The sequence below is a fragment of the Vipera ursinii genome (genome assembly GCF_947247035.1).
Source record: "Vipera ursinii genome assembly, chromosome: Z".
Lineage (NCBI taxonomy): Eukaryota > Metazoa > Chordata > Lepidosauria > Squamata > Viperidae > Vipera > Vipera ursinii.
The window spans coordinates 73,603,573-73,623,740 of NC_139517.1; the positions used below are offsets into that span (position 1 = coordinate 73,603,573).

At 38.9% G+C, this 20,168-nt stretch overlaps 1 protein-coding gene across 1 annotated transcript in view; it reads right to left on the reverse strand.

The window, feature by feature from the left end:
- ULK4 (unc-51 like kinase 4) overlaps positions 1-6,191 on the reverse strand; it is a 179,011-nt gene extending 172,820 nt beyond the window's left edge. Inside the window, exons 1-2 of the mRNA XM_083379010.1 lie at positions 6,100-6,191; positions 1,437-1,631 (exon numbers count right to left, since the gene is read on the reverse strand). Coding sequence (XP_083235136.1) covers positions 1,437-1,574 — 138 coding nt within the window. The 5' untranslated portion in view covers positions 1,575-1,631; positions 6,100-6,191. The remainder of the gene's footprint in view (positions 1-1,436; positions 1,632-6,099) is intronic.
- Between the last annotated feature and the right edge of the window lie 13,977 nt (positions 6,192-20,168).

A 20,168-nucleotide genomic window follows, 5' to 3' on the forward strand; every position in this document is an offset into this window, starting at 1 on the left:
AGAGAGGGCCTCCTCAGGGTGCCTCCGGTCAGAGAATGCCGGCTGGTGGCCCCCAGGGAGAGGGCCTTCTCTGTGGGCGCCCCGGCTTTATGGAACAAACTGCCGGTTGAGCTCCGGACGGCACCGGATCTTCGCTCCTTCCGGCGCGGGCTAAAGACCCATTTATTTGAACAAGCTGGCCTGGCCTGATGGGGGAACATTAGGGTTTTAATGGGTTTTATATTGTGATTGTTTTAATTGGGCAATTATTTAATCCTTTTTTAACTTTTGTATTTCTATTTATATGCCCTGTTCACCGCCCTGAGTCCTCCGGGAGAAGGGCGGTATATAAATTTAATAAATAAATTAATAATAATAATAATAATAATAATAATAATAATAATAATAATAATAATAATCATGTGCAACTAATTAAAAATCGGTAGGAACACAGAATTGAAAAAATAATTGAAGATAAGCAGGTTGAAATATTGTCAGATTTTTGAATATAGACTGATAAAGCCTTGGCTCATAACATACCATTTAACCAAGGTGGAAAAGAAAAAGAAAAAATATTTGATATGGCGATATCAGGTGATCGTAGAACAGAACACAAAGAATCGGAGAAGATCAAAAAGTAGCAAGATCTGATAATCAAAACTGAAAGATTATGATATATGTTGCCTGTGGTGGTCCCAGTGGTTCTAGGCACACTGGGTGGAATGCCCAAAAATCTTGGACGCCACTTACAAAAACTGCACATTGACAATATTTCCATCTGTTAATTGCAAAAGGCTACACTTTTTGAATCTGCACATATGTAACACTGATACATTATGATCCTAAGTTATTGGGAAGAACTTGCCTTATGAAGGCCAATACTAGCTGAAGTACTGGCAGCTGTGACTTCACATTGTTGTGAACAGATTGCAGTAATATAATAGACATTTAACAAAATCATCAATTGCAAAAGGCACCTTTATTTTGAACAGTTTACATCCAGTGATGATACCCTTTAATATTATTAAATAACATCTGCCTATCCCAGGTTCTTGGAAAGGTTTGTGGACAAAGGGGACAAAAATGGCAATTCCGGTCTAAACATCTGGCTGAATGTGTGATCATCCATAATAGAAATTGTAGTATTACCATAAACTGAAATTACTATAAAAACAGATTGGTTTTTTCCCTATAACATATTTCAAATATCTATTTTGGATGAAAATCATCCTGTCTGACCAAAATTGCACAGAAAAGTGAGATTATTTTAAAAAACCAGCAAAAGCTTTCAATAAAAACTGTGATTAAAGTTTCTATCCTAAATTTGCTTTGATTCAAGATCAAGATGTCTTAATCAAATATATTTACATTATATAGTGGGTGAAATAAATATATTTTATAATAAGCTCTTAATGTTTGTAAATGAAGATATCTTCCAAAAATAACGTAATTCTTACCCAGTTTGTGATTTCAGCTCTTTTACATTTATCAGTACACAATATGGCCACAAAATTAATAGTTCCTTTTCTTCTGCCTTTATAAACAACAGTCTTGTTCCCTCTTCCAATCTCTTCATATAAAATAAAGTTCTCCATAATGAAAACTATATGGCATACATCAGTTTGGAAACAGAGATTGTCATAAAATGCCACCTTTAAAACAAAAAACAACCTGGTTTTAGCTTGCCATATTAAGAATTAATATCCAATTATGAATACATTACAGATGATTGATTAGTTTAGTATAAGCTTTGAACACTGAAGCTCCAGGAAATCCAGAAACATTGCCCCAAAACAGATTCCAACCAGGAGAAAGCAGCAACACATCACAATTCAACTTTGGAAACAAGAGAACTCAATGTCATTATACCCATTCTACCACCGAAAAGAAAATCATCCTAATTTAATACCTTTTAGGGAAGAATAAGGTTGTTATTTTTTGCCCAGCATATGCATCAATCCAGCTATTATGGTTTGTAAATGGTGATATAGCATGTGTGAATCCAGCCAAAGTTTATTCAATCATCTACGATGAAGAAAAGTAGAACAGAACTTTTTTTTTGTAAACAGTCTTTTTTTTTAATCAACGGAAACTATGGAGAGGCCACAACCAAGTACGGTAAAATCAGTTAAAGAAATAGCCTGATAATATTTTTTTTCCTTTCCATGTCGTATAACTGGGACAATTATAAGGAAAAGAGCCTTTCTTTCAGTTTTTATCCTGGAATTAAAATAAAGCAGAGGAATCTTCCAGAAAATACACGTACTTCCCCTTCCTTCCAAGGCGTCCCACACATATACAGTGGCGGGGCGAGGCGGGAGGAGGGGTGAGCCGAAGCGGCCGCAGCGGCGCCCAAGCTCTGCAGGTGCAGCGGGGTGCAAACCCGGACTCCGGTGGCCTCCGCTGTCGCCGGTGGCGGGATGTGCAACCCCTGAGCTTTGGCTTCCTCCGCTGTCGCCGGCGGCAGTGCATAGGCCTGGGGTGGGGAGGGAGAGGGGAGTCAGCCGAGGCTCTGCTGAGACCCGGGCATCAGCGCTCGCAGCTCCAGCTGATTAGCGCTGAGGGCAACAGCAGGGCACAGACTGACGCCGGACCTCTCCAAGAGTCCCGGAGGCCGCGCGCCCGGAAAAGAGGAAGAAGCGGGGAGAGGATATAAAAGGAAGAGGTTTTGGCGGGAAAGAGGGGGAGAGCGAGGGATAGACCAGGGGTAGGCAACCTCGGCTCTTTTATGACTCATGGACTTCAACTCCCAGAATTCCTGAGTCAGCTATCTGACTCAGGAATCCTGGGAGTTGAAGTCCATGAGTCATAAAAGAGCCGAGGTTGCCTACCCCTGAGGTAGGGAGAGCGTTACACACGTATATGCATGCACAAAATGCAGAAAGAGAGGTACACTATTTTATGTCCTAAACCTGCCTGTTGAACGTCGGAAAAGGAGAAGTGCAGACAAGCCCTTATTCGAAAAAAGTATTGCTTTTGTAGGCTGAGGTTCTATTCTTCGCTGCCTTATAACTCAATCGTACCACCTGGAGCCACCGTAAATACGAAGGGGAAGCCCTCAGAAGAACTGGAGGGAGGCGCAAATGGACATCTTCCGGAGCCTTCAGAAAACAAGGGCAATAGCAAGGAAAGATCTCTCGTTCACACCCTTGTTCTGCTTTACTGTTCCCGCCCCACTTTCAGTTAACCTTGGGGCGGGGGGGGGGGTTAAAAATGTATAGGCTTGTTTCCGGAGAATAAATTTTTAAAATGCATATACTGTACTTGCTTCGCGAGAAGAAATGAGTCCACCTTAGCGACAAAGACAGGCGAAAAGTGTAGGAAAATGAATTGTAACGCTTTGTTAACTTACAGGACCGAGACCTGCCTCCTAAAGGGGCTGTTCTAAATCGTGTAAAAGCTAATTGATGCTTTTGTATTTTCTAAGTAAAGCGGGTATTGCTTGAATGTATATTTGTTGGATGCAAAAATTAAAGATAATATACAGGAAACATATTCTTTGTTAGGAAACCCTTTTCATATTGTTTATTAGAAGTATTGGGGGGGAAGGAACTCAAACTCTCCCCCCTCTAGTTTGCTTTATGGTTTGAACCAGTCCCACCTACTCGGTTTCTTAGATACGGCGCAGGATGCCGGAAACAATCGCGGATAATATTTCGAGGAACGCTAGAGAGACGCCCTACCCATTTTACCCGTGTTTCCCGGATGTTCACCACTCTGCGCCAACGTCTCCGTTGCTAAGGAGACTTTTTGTATTCGTTGAGTTCTAACCAAATTGCCCCGGTAAGTGGTTTTACTACATTGCCGCAATAACTAGCATCATAGGTAGTTTGGTGGCATCACGAGAACTCTAAATACAAGACAACCGTGGCGTTGTATTACAACATTCCATATTAATGCTTTCGGGCAGTGTATCACAAACTCAGCAAATTTAAGATGCGTGGACCAACTCTGCGAATTCCCCAACCAGCCAACATTGATTGCTTTTAAACTAAAACAAAAAATGTTCAAATAAAGCACAAGGAAAATGTTAGTAGCACTGTGACAAAAACAACGTACAGTTCCTTTCATTATTAAGCAGCCTATTTATTAAAATATGACTTAGGCAAAAGTATAAAATACTTGAAAACAAAAATGCTTCTATTGTTTCTCCAGGGAATTCCTACGATGTTTCATTTTCCTGTTTTCATAAAATAGTGCATAATGGCAAGATTTCAGGCAATTATTTATTATGCATTTAAGCCAAGAATATGACTTACATTTTTTGCCCATGCCCATGTTCCTTTGTTTCTTGACCACAATTGCTGTAAACCTGCAGTTACCTGAATAGAACTGGATTTTAAATCATGCCATATTATATGATCTTGGCTTATTTTTAACTGATTGTCTATTGCTTGTCACTTTGAATGAAATATGACCACCTGTCAAATTCTGGTTTCAGGATAAGAGGGAACAAAGCAGTTTTATACATGAACCCAACTTCCTGTATGCCAGTTTAAATTAGTCTGATTAAAATATTTTTTTCAGCTTATTATAGTAAGAATACATATCAAATGTTGTAAAGCAATGTTCAACAATGTCATTAATAAGTAATGGTTTTCAAGAATCTTACATTCCTCTTTCCATAAATAATGAAGGAAATACTTTGCTATATTTTGACATACTTAGTAATATTCCAGAAACAATTTCAAAATAATTTTCCTTCATCAAAATATTTAAATTCAAAACATCTTGGCAATAGTAAGCATAAACTGATTATGCCGCAGTTCCTAAACCTAGAAATTATTCAACTAAACCAGGTATCTCTTCTTTCAGGTGGTCAGAACCAGAAAAAGATCTCGCATGAACTGGAACTCTGTTGTACAGGTATAATTAAAGAGAAACTATCAGGTTTTCAAGATTCTGTCTCATTCTCTCTCTTGTATGTAGGAGAGTCCAACAAGGGAAATCTTTCAATTTTTTCTCATCTCTTCTTTTAGATTGTTTTTCTTACAGCCGCAGCATAACTTTTTCAAGGCTACCTTACGGTATTCTCTACACAAAATACTGAAAACCTGAGTTTATAAACTATTCAAAATCTAAAGGATTTGAAGCATTTTTCAATGCTATCCACAACTAGATGTATCCGTATAGGTAAGAGTATAACACACTGGCTGCTATTTCTGTCATGGTGCTCCATCAGACTCAGAAATAATGGCTACTTCCAGTATGCTCTGCTGCCAGCTTTGGCATCATTGTAAACAATTTTCTGATCATGAGTTACATGAATTATTAGTAGATGTAAAACATTTCAGGGCTTTGGAAGTGTTTTGATACAATGGCTTCTGTACTCTTCATACAATACAGGTGATATTCATCCTTGTGTTACAGTTACCACATGTAATTTTGAATTGGATTTATTTCCACCTTGGAAGTAAATTTCACACTGCAAGTAGAGTTATATAGGTAAACCTTGAGTTACGAATGTAATGGAGCCTGTCAATTACATTCGTAACCCAAAGATTCGTTGGAGTATATCATGTAAAATGAATTTGAAAACTCCAGCTTTCGGCCACACATTCACTAATCAAATAAAATAAAATAAAATAACTTTTATTGTCATTTTAAATGTAAACTAATCAGTATATATTTAAAATGAAATTTTGTTGCATTCAGCTTTCAAAGGGTAATCACCTCCAATATACAAGAAAAAAAATTATACATATACCCACATACAAACACATACATGATACAGAGAAACAATACAGTTGAGTTCAGATGTATCCATGATGAGCAAAAAGAATCCTGTGAATTTATAAGATGGATGACATAGGTAACAAAGTGGTTACAAAACCTAGTAGTCCTTCAAAACCTCCTCTCAGAGGGGAGCAACAGAAGCAGACCATGAAGTGGCCGTGTGGGGTCTCTAACAATGCTTTGAGCTCTTAGCATATTCAGTATCCTGAATATCGAATGTGCAGGTTGTTAAGTGTATGAGATATCTCAGGGTGGGAATGGCCATGAAGGGCGTAGTGATGGAACAGGCCACTCAAAGACTCTCCCAACCCACTGACTTATTTCATGCTTCCCACAATTGCTTCACTCTCCCCCTCCCATCCTACCATGGGTGGTCTCACTTACTTGCAAAGATCTAGCGAGCTGTCTCCTCTCTGCCACGGTTTGCCTGCTACAGGCACTCCAAAAGCAAAGTGGGACGAGTGCGCCCTGCTCTCCTTGTAGGCTCCGATTGTCTTTGCAAAAAGCCCTTACTGCCGAAAACAGCTCTGGAGGAATGTGCCAGCCCTCCTGGGCTCTGTTCCTGACGACAGAGGCTTTTTGCAAAGACTTGCCGAAGCCTACAAGTAAATTGTGTCCCTCTAGCTCCGATCATCTTTGCAAAAAGCATTTGCCAGCAAGAACAGAGCCCAGGAGGGATGCACCAGCCCTTCCTGAGCTCTGTTTTCAGCAGCAAGGGCTTTTTGCAAAGACGACCAGAGTCTACAGGGACACACAGGGCTTCGGCAAGAAAACAGCAAACAGAAGGAAGCCTTCCTTCCATTTGCAAGCCTTTTGCAGCAGATCTTATCCAGGATTCAATTTGCAGAGAACAGAGGCCTAAAGTAGTGTGAGATCATTCAAGATCAGTAACACAAGATCACACGCTACTGATCTCTTGTGATCTCAAACTACTTTAGGCCTCTGTTCTCTGTGAATGCACCAAAGGCCTGAAGCAACAAAGCAGGCAATGAAACTGCAGCAGAGAAGCTGGAGAGAGCTTGCTAGATCTTCGCAAGGTGAGTCTCCAGAGGTCTAGTGCGTGTGGAGACCTGCCCGGGGGAGGAGGGGGAATAGGTAGGGTGATTGCTACAATGCCTCTGCCTTCGTTCATAAGGGTGAACGACTGCTGTGGTGCTGCAACATTTATAACTCTGGGACTCTGTGGTAAGTACTTGGGGGGGTTATGTCGTAACTTCGAACAGTCACTAAGTGAACTGTCATAATTTGAGAATTACTTGTATTTCTTTTTTCAGAAAGGGACAGATTAGCTATTTCTTCTTTTTCTTGAAAGAGTAACTATCAAGAATTATTCAAGGTACTTTATGGTGACCAAGGACAAAGGCCTCTCTGCTTGACTTTTTTGACTTACCGGTAATTTATTTCCTTTACATATCTCAGTTGCAAATGTTTTTGTTTCCCTATCATTCTATATATTTTGCAAAAGGTTCTGTGGTTATTTTGCATTGACTTCCATAACAATTTTTCCAAATTTTATTGTTCCTTTCACATTTTTATTGTTTCTTATCCAGCAGTATAGGGAAGCTGGCTTTTAATTTTGAGTTTTATTAGTATATTTTCCAGAGTTGTCTACAAAAGTATGTCTGTTATGGTGATACATCTTTACTTGTGTAGGGCCATCCCCGTAGGGACCGCTAAAGTCTGGGCCCCCTTGGCCTCCTCTTGACCTGGCTGTAGTTCCAAGGGGCCTCTTACTTTGGCACCTCTGATTAACAGAGGCACCCAGTGTGGTAATGCTCAGTCACGGTCAACAGCCACTCACACAAGGCGATGATAGTCAATCTCTCTTGGCGGTAGCTCACGTGGAATAATACTGGTCGATCTCAGACAGTTACAACTTACAGGGGCAATGGTAGTCAGTCCCTGGTAACAGCAGCTTGCATAAAACGATGGTAGTCAGTTCCTGGTAAAACGATGGTAGTCAGTCCCTAGTAGCTGCAGCTTGCGTACAACAATGGTAATCAGCCCCTGGTAACAGTAGCTTGAGTGGTGTGAAGGGGGTCAATCTCTGTCTGGAACCTGCAGGGACCTCCCTTCTCCATTCTCGTCTTTCTCTGTCCTCACTCCTCGTAATTCTCCCCTTCTCTGTCCCCTTTGCCTCCTCCAGCTGGTTCTACAAAACCTCTCTATTTTCCCCCTCCCTCTCTCCCTCTAACTTTTCCCCACTAAAAAATACGCTCAGCCCAGTCAAACTCTTCACTCGTTCTTCCTCCACCCAGCTTGTTCCAACAAAGGAAAAGAAGTAAAACTTACCTGACTTACCCGCTCTCCTTCCCCTTTGTCTGGCTTGCCCACAACAACAACAACAACAACAACAAAACAGTAAAAAGGCTTCATCTCCCCCCCCACTCTCTCTCCTCTCTCTTCCTCCTTCTGGCTGGCCTGCAATGAAAAAACAGTAAAAAAGGCTTCAAAAAAACCCCACTCTCTTATTCTCCCTCACTCTTCACCCGGATAATTCTCAATGGAACAAACTCCAGCAAGCTGCTTGCTCCACCTGACATCCCCAGGTCGCAACCTTCCTTTTTCCTCCTGTCAGTCAGCTTCCTCCTTTTTTGATCCCTCCCAAGGGCCCCGCTCCGCCAGATCAACAGCGGCTGCCAGAGCTCCTCGTTCCCCTGCTGGGTTGGCAGGGCTCCAGCAAAGCCTCTCAGCCAGCCCCAATCCTGCCCCAGCTCCAGTACACTTGGATGGCATTATTCTCTATTCATGATTGGCAACATGACTCGTTGTTTATAGAGATTTTTGTCTTCTATGTTAGTTGTGTACTTGTTCTCCTGTTTTTCTTGTGATAGAAGTAAAGGTCTTCAAAAAATTAATGTTGAAAGAGAAATTTAAAATTAAATTTGCTGCAGTGGAAATTTGCTGAGTGGAGAAGAAACTATAATAGATGGGAACTATGCTATAGAACAGACATGTCAAACACAAGGCCCGGGGGCCAGATCCGGCCCGTGAAGTGGTTCCATGTGGCCCGCGAAGCCATCCTGGAAACAGTGAGGGAACAGCCCCCACTGCCTTGGCCCTGGCCCAGAGACCCTCCTTCTGCCAGAGACCCTCAGATCTGTCCCACTCCTGCCCAGGCCCCCATAGGCACCCTTGATGCGAACGATGTAGAGCTGGCCATGCCCACCCAGTAGGCCATACGCACTCTAGCCACGCCTACCCATTAGGCCATGCCCACCCAGGCCATACCCACCCGGCCCCCTAAGGGCAACCGCAATGCTGATGTGGCCCTCAATGAAATTGAGTTTGACACCCCTGCTATAGAATCTGGAATGATATAATAAAACATTATTTTAATTGATGAATTAAGATGATATATAGAATATATTTGTTGTAATGATACAGATATAAATTGATTTTATATTTAGCTTTTAGGTGTCTTAAGGAAAAGGAAAGTTGGCTATTAGAATTGATTTATATTACAGAATTTGGAAGGATATAACAAAAGAATTTTTTTAATAATTGGTGAACTATTAAGATGATAAATAAAATTTACTTGCAAAAAACAAGAATGTATTGAAATGAACAATGTAAGTATTGTAGACAGGATAATTACTTTTTAATGAAATAGGGAAATGTGGGTTACCCAAAAATTAAGTTTTCTTTTATATATTATAGGCTATTCTGGAATATTCTATTGCAATTAGGTTAAGCTTAAAAACAGGACATGGATATGCATAAGTGAAAATATATTGAAAATTCTTCTAATTGATTATGTCACAATTAGAAAAGTATTAATTCGGTTAATTTGATTATGTTATAAATAAGGGAATCGAAGAGGGAATCTTTGTTGACGTAACTTGAGCTATTTTCAAATAATTTGTTATTTGCCATTCTTTACTTTTGACTACTCAACCACCGTATTGCTTCATAAATATCTGAATGTAAAATTAAAGTAAAACGTACAAAAAAGGGGGGCAGAACTCAGGCAACTGAACATGTGCAATTAGTTGATTAATATTAACTGACACATCTTGCATAAATTATCTCTTAATTTTAATGTACATGTGTTGTATGATTTAATATGTAGCAGGAAATATGTAGGAGGCAGTCAGAAAGAATGTAACCTTATAGTTAGTAACTCAGCCAATGGGGAAAAAGAGGGATGTGGCGGCCGGGACAGGGCTGTATAAAGAACGGAATATTTTGGGTTGGAACTTTGGAGAGAACCAAGCTTTGATAGCTTCTCTTCCTGCTTATTGCAATAAACAAAACAAAAGGCCTTCACTGTGTCTTGGCTGGTTATTGGTTACACGAGCTTGCCTCTGGTCACGAAGGAAAGTGGGCAGGAGCACATAACACTTGGATCTTCAAAATTGAAATGTTGTCACATCCTTTCATAGACAGTATTGTTTATAGAAACACTTCAGGATGCAGAATATAACTCTAGTCCTTTCTGAACCAAGATAAGAGTATTTCAACTCACGTGTTTTGCTATATAAATGAATTGGAATTCTTGAGCATTTTCAGTTCAGTGTGAAATATCTTCAAATGCTTGTCTCATATAATGCAAATTACATCAGACAATAAAATGCCATTATTGTCAGCAAATAGATATAAAATTAGTCCCTTTGCTATAACTTAGTTTGTATGAGAATTTGGTATAATCCTCACATGATGTGCGTAGTTGTAATTCACATGACAAAGGAAAATAGTATGTTAATTGATGGGAGATTATTCATACCACAAAATCATCTCATGTAAGCTGTAAAAATTTGTAAAAGTAATTAGAAGATTGGCAAGAACTGTAAATATTTTTCTGAAAAACCTTTACTGGAACATCTTAAAATGTGGTGGAATTGGCCTTCAATGCATTTGTTGAGTATTGAAATATTCAGATTTGACTTTCTCCCACAAAGTGTGGGGAACATAGTGTCATTATGTCACAATTTTTGATTAATATTCGAATCCTTTGCAAATAGATTTTATGTACCGATTGGGGATACAGATTTCTCTATGTGACTCTTCATGTATTTATTTGCTCTCTATGCCAGTGTTTCTAGAAGTGGAATACATCTCCATCTCCTCAAATTAGGAAAGAGTTGAAGAAGTGAAGAAATAAGAACAGAAGATCAGTTATTCTTTAGATGTGTGTGGTGAGCCAAAAGGAACTGAGTGGTTTAGCAGAGCATGTCTGGGCATGAATGATGCTTCTGAACATTTTGCATATTAAAATAAAAATAAAATAGTGATATATTGCTAATTATTTCAATGTATTTTTTGACTTGGGCTTAGGGGAACACTAGTCCTTTAGCAGTAAACATAATACGGTACCTGCTTAAATTAGCTTCTGTTTTTATATATTACTGCACAGTAAGTTGTCAAATGTATTATTTCAACTTATGTCCCTAAAATTTACCATAAATTATGAACATTGTAGCAGAAAACCCATACATTTTCATTTTCTGAACAAATGGATTTTTGGTAGTATAATATCACTGTGATTTATAGGACTAAAAATAAAAGGGTAAAAACATTTTCCTATGTTCATTAATACATTTTTATTATGAAACAGTTGACAATGTAAACTGTTTTTAATTTGTACAATAGATATTCCTCTTCTTTTGAAATGGAGAAATGGGGTTGTAATATTTTTTAAAGCAACCACCCATGAAGCTTTTTGAAAGATTAGTGGAGTTTGTAAAGAAAATTCAAGTATCTCTTTAGACTAAAAATAATCTGTATGCACTCAATGAGTCTCATTCTTAGGCAAATTTGCAGGATACTAACTTTATTTTTCCCTTCCTTTAATTTATGAGTTTAATCATTCTTAGACTATGGCTGAAATAAATGGACCAAGATTAATTATTTATAAATATTTCATAACTCTTTGTTTACAGTTGTCAAAAGTTAAAACAACTATACGAAAGGCCCATGAAAACAAATATAAGTCTGAACATCATCCTAGAGGGAATTGTATTGTATTATTAGCTAGTGACAATTCCGTCCAAAATACGCACTGGAGAACATGAAGTGGCTATTTAACATGACTAAATATGGATTCAACTCTACTGCTCAGTTTAGCATTTCCGGAGCAGCGTTCTGGAACATGCATCTTTTGTAAAGTTAACTTTTTGGCTTAACTTGGCTTTGCCACTCTTTCCAGAATTGTCCTTTTGAAGGTCGCTGACTAATTTTTAAATTTGCCAAGTTGTACAGTAATGATGCGGTGAACGGGATCAGCTTTTGTTGGTGTACCAGTCAGTTGCTTAGAAACTCCAGGCGCTCTGGCGTTCCCTCCCCGGCAGCAGGGTTTCTGCGATGAGGTAATAGCTAAAGAGAAGAGGGAAGGGCCTGCAAGCGAAGAGGCAAGCCTGGGGCCCGCCCAACCGGTAAAGAAAGGATTGGTGGCATCTCCCGTTAATCTTTCTGGACGAAGAGCCATCTAAAGAGAAGAGGGCCCACAGGCAATAGAAATATCTTTCAATATAGGATTCAAGACCAAGCGTACGGACAGAAAAGGTGGCGCAGTTTTAGAGAGCGCCTTGAAAAGCCTCCTTTTTTTTTGCTAGGTTCAGTGCGTGGAATCCATGCACGAAGCCCTCCAACAAGCTCAAGACAGCGCCGCCTGCAACGGCGGGAAAACACGTTTTCTTTTTTCACCCTACACGTGGAGCTGGCAAGCTACAAACAGCTCAAGCTGGTCACTTGTTCAGCGAGAAAGTGCTTCCGACTTTCTTGCTGTCCGATCCTCTTCTTCCTGAGTAATTCTGGAGAGCGCGCGCAGTTCGAAGTCAAACCGGAGGCAGTGTCGAAACGAAGCGAGCAACGCTCCCTAGGGCAGAGGAGGAAGTAGTTAGTCACAAGCGCCGGCCCCGCCGCTCATGTGCCGCTCGATCCACCGCGTCTGGAGGGGGATCCATTTACACCAGCCAACAGTTGCAGCAGAGCAAGCCCCAGAGAAGGGCCGCTTCCAAATACGCCACCATAGTTGCCCGTTTATGTCGGGCTGTTGCAGTGGCGGTTGCGTGACGTCTTGGGAAACCTGCGCCTGGTGAGTTTCTTTTAATTCGTTGATGTACCGGGCAGTCGCCTTGCTCAGAAGGTAGCAGCCGGTTTTGTGTTACCATCCTTGGTCAGCCCTTCCGTACCCAGATCTTAGATATTCTCTCCTCGCTTACATTGTTTTTTTTAGCAGCCCAGGGAGAGCGAACCGACAGTCAAGTATGTTTTGGGGTGTTTGGGAAGGTTTGAATCATCTTAATGAGGTTTTTGGGTGGAATGTGTCGCTCGTGGCACACATAGGAATCTTCCAGTTTTTCCCTGAACCTTGCTTGCACCGCATGACAGTCGACTGACCTTCAGAGACTTGTTTGAAAATAGACGAAAATAACCCTGGATTGTAAGCAGTGCGTTTCTTCTCTTGATAAGCATAGTCTAGCTAAGTTTGTTTGAATAAAATTTTTCTTGCTTGTGAATTTGAGAATTATTTACATCAGTGGGAAGCCTTTAATATATTGAAAACCGTTTTCTTAACCCTAGAAGCTTCCAACTGTTACTGGCTAGGGATGATAGCAATGTAGGAACATAAGAAATTGCTCACTTATATGTGGATACGTATACGTGAAGGTTAATAAATATAACTGTCACCAGAAGTACAATTATTTTGGCCTGTGTATTTACATGACCTTGAAAATAATACCTGTCTTTTAATAAATTGAAATATAACTCATGAATTGCTTAAAAGGGAAAAATTAAGTTTTTTTGAATGAATTTGTTTAAAGCCCTTATGTTGTATGTGTTTTATCAATTGAAGCCTTGCTTGGATTCAAGAGGCCTTTAAGGTCGCAATAAATGAGATGCAGGAACCCTCTAATATGTGAGGTTGCTCTAGACTTTGCTAAGATATCGTCTAGTTTAAAATAATTTTGTTTTAGAGCAAGTCAATTGCTTCTGGAAATATCTTAAAGCAACAGCAAATGAACTGAAATGATGTATTGAACTCTAGATATTTTCATGCAGAAATAACTCCAGTTCAGTAGAACTAACTTCTGAATAATGCTGTCTAGGCTTGTAGTCTAGAAAATGGTATAATTACAGGTTTTAACTATTTATTGAGCAAACTAACTTTTTTTCTCAGAGATCTCTTCTCCATGTTAGTATTTGAGCATTTGTTTTAAAAGTTAGCTAACATCTGCTATATATCTTGGCTAAGAAAAGGTTCTAAAGACTATGTACTCTGGTATTATTGTTTCACATTATTCTTCATGGATTGCTAGGCATTGTGAGGAACTGAAAATTCAGCAATAGCTGCAGTGTTCTTAGATCAGGGGTAGAGAATAAGGTATATTTCATACATCTTTATTGCTCTTTATTTTATTTTCATTGTCTTGATGCAAAGCAACTTATAGGATAGTGTCATAGATGTTTGTGTCTGTTATTTTTGCAAACAAATCAAAGTTTTTTTTACTACATATATATATATATTTATATTGAAATGGTGTTATGATTACTATGAATCTAGACAATGTTGTAAGGCAATTTCCACTATCACTGCAAACTTAAGGCTCCCTTAGGCAAACATAATACAACTTTAAACTGCTAAGGAAATTTTTATATTGTCCTATAGTAGTTTAGGACAATGAAAAAAGCTTATAAAATGAATTTATCTTTGTAAGGTCTGTGATTACATATCTATAATAAAGTTATTTGATGAGGTAACAGCTTTACTACATGCATATTATCCCTGTACTGCTTATACAGTAATACATATGCCTATGTATGTAGAAACTGTCAAAAGAAATTCTTAATAATGTGATCCTGTTACACCCTATTCTTGGAATTTACAGATAATTATATATGTGTAAGATAGTGATTCAGTGTATTAAATTTGTTTTAGAAATCAGCTATATTTACTGTGTTTTATAATGTTAGAAATATAAGCCTTGCTGACAATTATACATCCATACACATTTCATGAATAAACTCTGAAGATTTGAGTAGCAGGCAAGTCATCAAAACAGTGCCTTTATTTTAATCAACTTGCAATTAGATGCACAACAGATAATGCATGAAAATAGGAAATAATAATTATTAATATTTCTTAAATAGGTAAAATGCATGGTCCCTATCATGTCTTTATAAAGACATATTTATTTATAAAAATTATTGGCCATACGCTCTGCCATTATATTTAGGATGGCTACTTTCTTATAGACTGTTTTTGAATGCTGAAATGCTCATTTACAGATTCTGGTGTATTTTTGTATTTTATTAGTGAATTTTTCTGTTTGTGGTTGTTAGTTAATAACAGATGTGAACTGCTAATGATAGACATTTTAAGCCAGATACCATATCTCCTTGTGATAATTGAAATTCAGCTGAAAGATCCCTAAATGGTCTTGAAATGTTTTGCTCAACTAAAATTTGTGGGTTAAAATACAACTGATTTAAATTTAGATCTGGTATGTATCCTATGTTTATTAATTTTGAAGATCATTTGAGATGTTCTTTGTGGTCTGGAAGATTTTTGTCAACAATTTCTCTGAATGAAAGAAATGAACACTGTATTTAAAACTGTGAGTACAGTTTTCCCCTCTAATTTGGCTGAGCAACTATCCTCCTAATGTTGCTGAATTCCCAGTATCCCTCAACATTGTCTATTACTGCTAGGAATTGTGGTTCATTAGTATCTGGAAGGAGGATTGTCCACTTCTCCTAGAATAATTTCTAGTACACAAGAAGTTTCATTAAATTTTGCATTAGACCAGATGTGTGTTTCTATTTGGCTGAGTAGGAAAGTTTTGCTTTTATTAAGAACTACATCAAAGTAAAATTTTTAAAACAATCATCTCCTGCATAGGAGAGGAAAAGAATTATTTTACCCTTCTATCACAGGTAACTATCGGGTGGGATGGGGGCAATAAAATATGCATCATAGTATAAAATGTGATTTATCTCCATGTATCAGGTTGGGAAACAAGAACATAATGACAGAATTTACATCAAGATATCATTACTTGAACTGTGCTATCCTTTTTTTTAACAATCTGAGTTTGCTGTGGATGTTTATGTCCTTAATTTTGAAAACAAATTCCTTTCTTTTATAAGTACCCAAAAGGCATAAACAAAAAATGGAAGCAATGAAGAATCAGCTGGGAAATTTAGCTCTATTTAGCTTCTTGACCTACCTTGCTTGTCATAGAATAAGCTATCCATTTTAATATTTATAAATTAGCATAAGCTAATTATTAATCCATGTGATCTATGATTAAAACTAGTTAACTTAAGGACCAAGATGATTCTCCTTAATCAACTTAGTCTTTTAAATATTTGAATCAGTATTAAAATCAGGTTATAACATTACGTGGAAGAGGACATGGAGTGCCTATGAATCTACTGTCTAAAGCACCTTGTGAGTAGATCTGTTATAGTGATTAATGCCAGGAGTTAATCAAATTATACTCAAAATTGTTCCAGCATTCTTGAATGAGATCTTGAGGCAGGTTTCCTGAAATTTCAAAAGATTTGTTCTTCTTGGCACATTTGAAGCAAGTGAGGAGGCACTTAGTACTTGTGAGAGGTTTGCATGCTGAACTTAGTGCCAGAAAAAAGTAACACTAAGATTCCTAAACTGTGCTTAACAATGTTGTACATGGAAACATATACTACAAGAAAGCTGTTTTGGCTTTGAGATAGTAATAAATTTAGACTAATATAAAACAGAATTATGGATGAAATATTGGCTGATAAGAGTATGAACTTTAAAGATAAAGGAAACTTTTTTGGAAATTCATTGTAACTATAAATAATTTGCTTCATGATGAAATGTTTTCACATTATTAACATCCTTACTTTAACAGCATTTTATCCAGACAAGTTTTAACTGTATTATTCTCAAAGCAAATCTTACGTTTTAGAAGAAAATAACATCAAAAAATTGTTAACTTTCCTGGCTATAAAAAAAGCCTCCAAATCTTTCTCTCCATCTTCTTATCACTCCCTGAAAAAATAATTTCAGATGCTGTTGTTATCAAAACAGACAACTCTAGATCTTGTAGAGTATAACCTTTTTTAAAAAAAAAGCAAAGAAAAGGAGCAACATTACAAAAACATTCAAAGAACTGAACATAACCATTAGGCATGTAATTTTAACAGCTGCTTGGAAAAGGAAAATCAAGGAAAAATAGCATCAGCTGGCAGCCTTCCCCTAAGAATTGACATTCCACTGTAATATTGAGCCAAACAGCCAAGAGAAGAATAGCAACTTGGGTAAATAAATAGCAATCATAGCCATATTGGCCAGGGTAAAATGAAAAATCTATACTTGGGTGATGCCTTCAATAGTTTCTCCAAAATTGCACAAAATGATATATTAGCTTTTGAGCTCGCCAAACATCTGTGTTAGGCAAAAACACACGTATGATACAAGGAATTCTTTTGTATCAGAAGTAGACCAACTATAGCCCAGGGTTTTTAAAGTTCTAAGAATGTCTTTAAGTATGACTGCTAAAAATCAGTGGCACGGTTTCCCACTATTTTGGAGTTAATGTACAAATTACTAATGTAATGCTTAAAATAGATTCAGAACAGTTTAAGAAAACGGACTGCCTTAAACCTAAAAAAAATGGATTTTTTTCCTCTTTATATAAAATATGTCACAACTCACAACTTTATGGTTTCCTGCTATCAAATTGTTGGGTCACCCTTGCTCTGTAACTTATTTTTTTTCTATCCTGAGGTAACATATCATGATACAGGTAGTTCTCAAGTTGAAACAGTTTGTTTAGTAACAATTCAAAGTTACAATGGCACTGGAAAAAGTGACAGGACCGTTACACTGTTGCATCATTCCGTGGTTACTTGATCAAAATTCAGACACTTGGCAATTGTCTCATGTATAACTCTTGCAGTGTCCCAGGGTTATGTGATCACCTTTCACAATCTTCTGACAAGCAAAGTCAGTGGGGAAGCCAGATTCACTTGACAACTGTGTCACTAACTTACCAATTGCAGTGATTGTCTTAACGGTGGCAAGAAGGGTTATAAAATAGGGCAAAACTCACTTAACAAATGTCTCACTTAGCAACAGAAATTTTGGTCTTAATTGTGGTCACAAGTCGAGGAGTACTTGTACATGTCTTAAAGACAGATTCTTCATGTACAACCTACTAATGCACTCCTATTTGCATTAGATAGGAAGATAGAGGTATATATTGAATATATAGAATATGATATAGATATTCAAAGACAGTAAGAGCTATGATTTAAAAAATGTGAGGCTTTCCAATACAAACTTGATCCATTTGAAGTTATATTTTTGAATTCTTATATTACATTTTATGTATTAGGTGTATTATTTGCATTGAGGCTCACTCTAGAGAAAGCAGGTAAAGAATTTCTGGCTTAGTATTCAAGTTAGATTGTAGCACTCTACTCTTTACTTTGGAGCAAGCCAGTAAAATCTGCTTCTGAGTAGTTGTGTTTGGTAAACATTTTGGTTGTCACTGAGCTCAACATAGCTTAACCGTAAATGGCAAATCACATTGATTGAATGGGTCCTAAGTTTATTTTATTTGGGATAACTAATCATTTATTTTGGTTATCAATTCAAAATAGTAAATATGCAGTAAATTTAAACACTTGATTTCTGAAAACTGTTTTTCATAGAACACATATTTTAGTGAAATGGAATGGGCAGTATGTAAAGTTACCACTTACCAAATTAAATCAAGCAAAACGTGGCAAATTGCTGGTTCCCTGGTATCAGTTAATGGTTTGTATCTGACAGCTTTCATTAAATTGCTAAGATCATCTCCCAATGGAAATCATGTCATTTAATATCAAAATATTAATGGCATTTCATTGTTAGCCAGCTGAGATTATGAGTTTGGGTGTATATTGAACCCTTCTGATTTAGATAGATTATGGATATTTGGATTAAGTCAACATCACACTGTGTCTATCCCACCCAAAAAAAGTAAGGCATTTGTAGTATTTTAAGCTATCTTTTTGTTAGGAAAAGCAGATTGTGCTTTTGTTAGATAATGCATATGCACTAAAGAACAGCATGGAGACAGAAAAGCCCTATGGCAGGGGTAGGCAACCTTGGCTCTTTTATGACTCGTGGACTTTAACTCCCAGAATTCCTGAGACAGCTGGGCTAGCTCAGGAATTCTGGGAGTTGAAGTCCACGAGTCATAAAAGAGCCAAGGTTGCCTGCCCCTGCCCTATGGAGTGTTGAGCCTAGCAAGATGTTAGAAAGTGTTACTTCACAGGTATACTGGAAGCTTGGAACCAACTTCCAGTGGAGGTAATGGATCAATCATCAGTAACTGAATTTAAACATGTTGGGATAAACATTTGTCCATTATCTGACAAAAAAATGAAAAAATAAAAATAATAATTTAAAATAAAAAAGAAATATATTAAAAAGAAATCAAAACCAAGGGGGAAAAAACCTCAAAAAGCAGTTGCAATGAATTACTAGATCTTTTTCTGCCATCAGATTTCTATGTTTCTACAGTATTGTGAAAAAAAAATTGAACTATTTTCAGAATTGCTCAGAATAAGGGAATACAGATAGTCCTCAACTTATGAATGTACCGTATATACTTGAGTATAAGCCGAATTTTTCAGCCCACTTTTTGGGCTGAAAAATTCCACTTCGGCTTATACTCCAGTCAACAAAAAAACTTACCGAGGACTTGTGCGCGGCCGAGGCTTTGGTGCTTCCGGGATCGCGCGCACCTCTCCCAAGCCACCGCCGGCCGAGACCTGCTGAAGTTTGGGGAGGTTTGGGGAGGTGCGCGCGCACCTCCCCAAACCTCCCCAAACGTCGGCAGGTCTCCGTTCCTTCTGCCGACGTTTGGGGAGGTTTGGGCGCCTCCCCAAACCTCCCCAGGTCTCCGTTCCTCCGCGCAGACCTGCCGACGTTTGGGGAGGTTTGGGCGCCTCCCCAAACCTCCCCAAACGTCGGCAGGTCTGCGCGGAGGAACGGAGACCTAGGGAGGTTTGGGGAGGCGCCCAAACCTCCCCAAACGTCGGCAGGAGGAACGGAGACCTGCCGACGTTTGGGGAGGTTTGGGGAGGCGCCCAAACCTCCCCAAACGTCGGCAGGTCTGCGCGGAGGAACGGAGACCTGGGGAGGTTTGGGGAGGCGCCCAAACCTCCCCAAACGTCGGCAGGAGGAACGGAGACCTGCCGACGTTTGGGGAGGTTTGGGGAGGCGCCAAACTTCGGCAGGTCTCCGGACGGCGGCGGCTTGGGAGAGGTGCGCGCGATCCTGGAAGCACCGAAGCCTCGGCCGCGCGCAAGTCCTCGGTAAGCTCCAGGCGGTCACTTGCTTCGCGTCTCCTGAGGGAAGGGGGGGCGACTGGAGCGGGCGTGTTTCCTCGCCTGCTGGGCGCCGCGATTTGCCCGGGGAACGCGCGGGCCCCGAATGGCAGCGTGGAGCGAGGAAGCGGACAGCC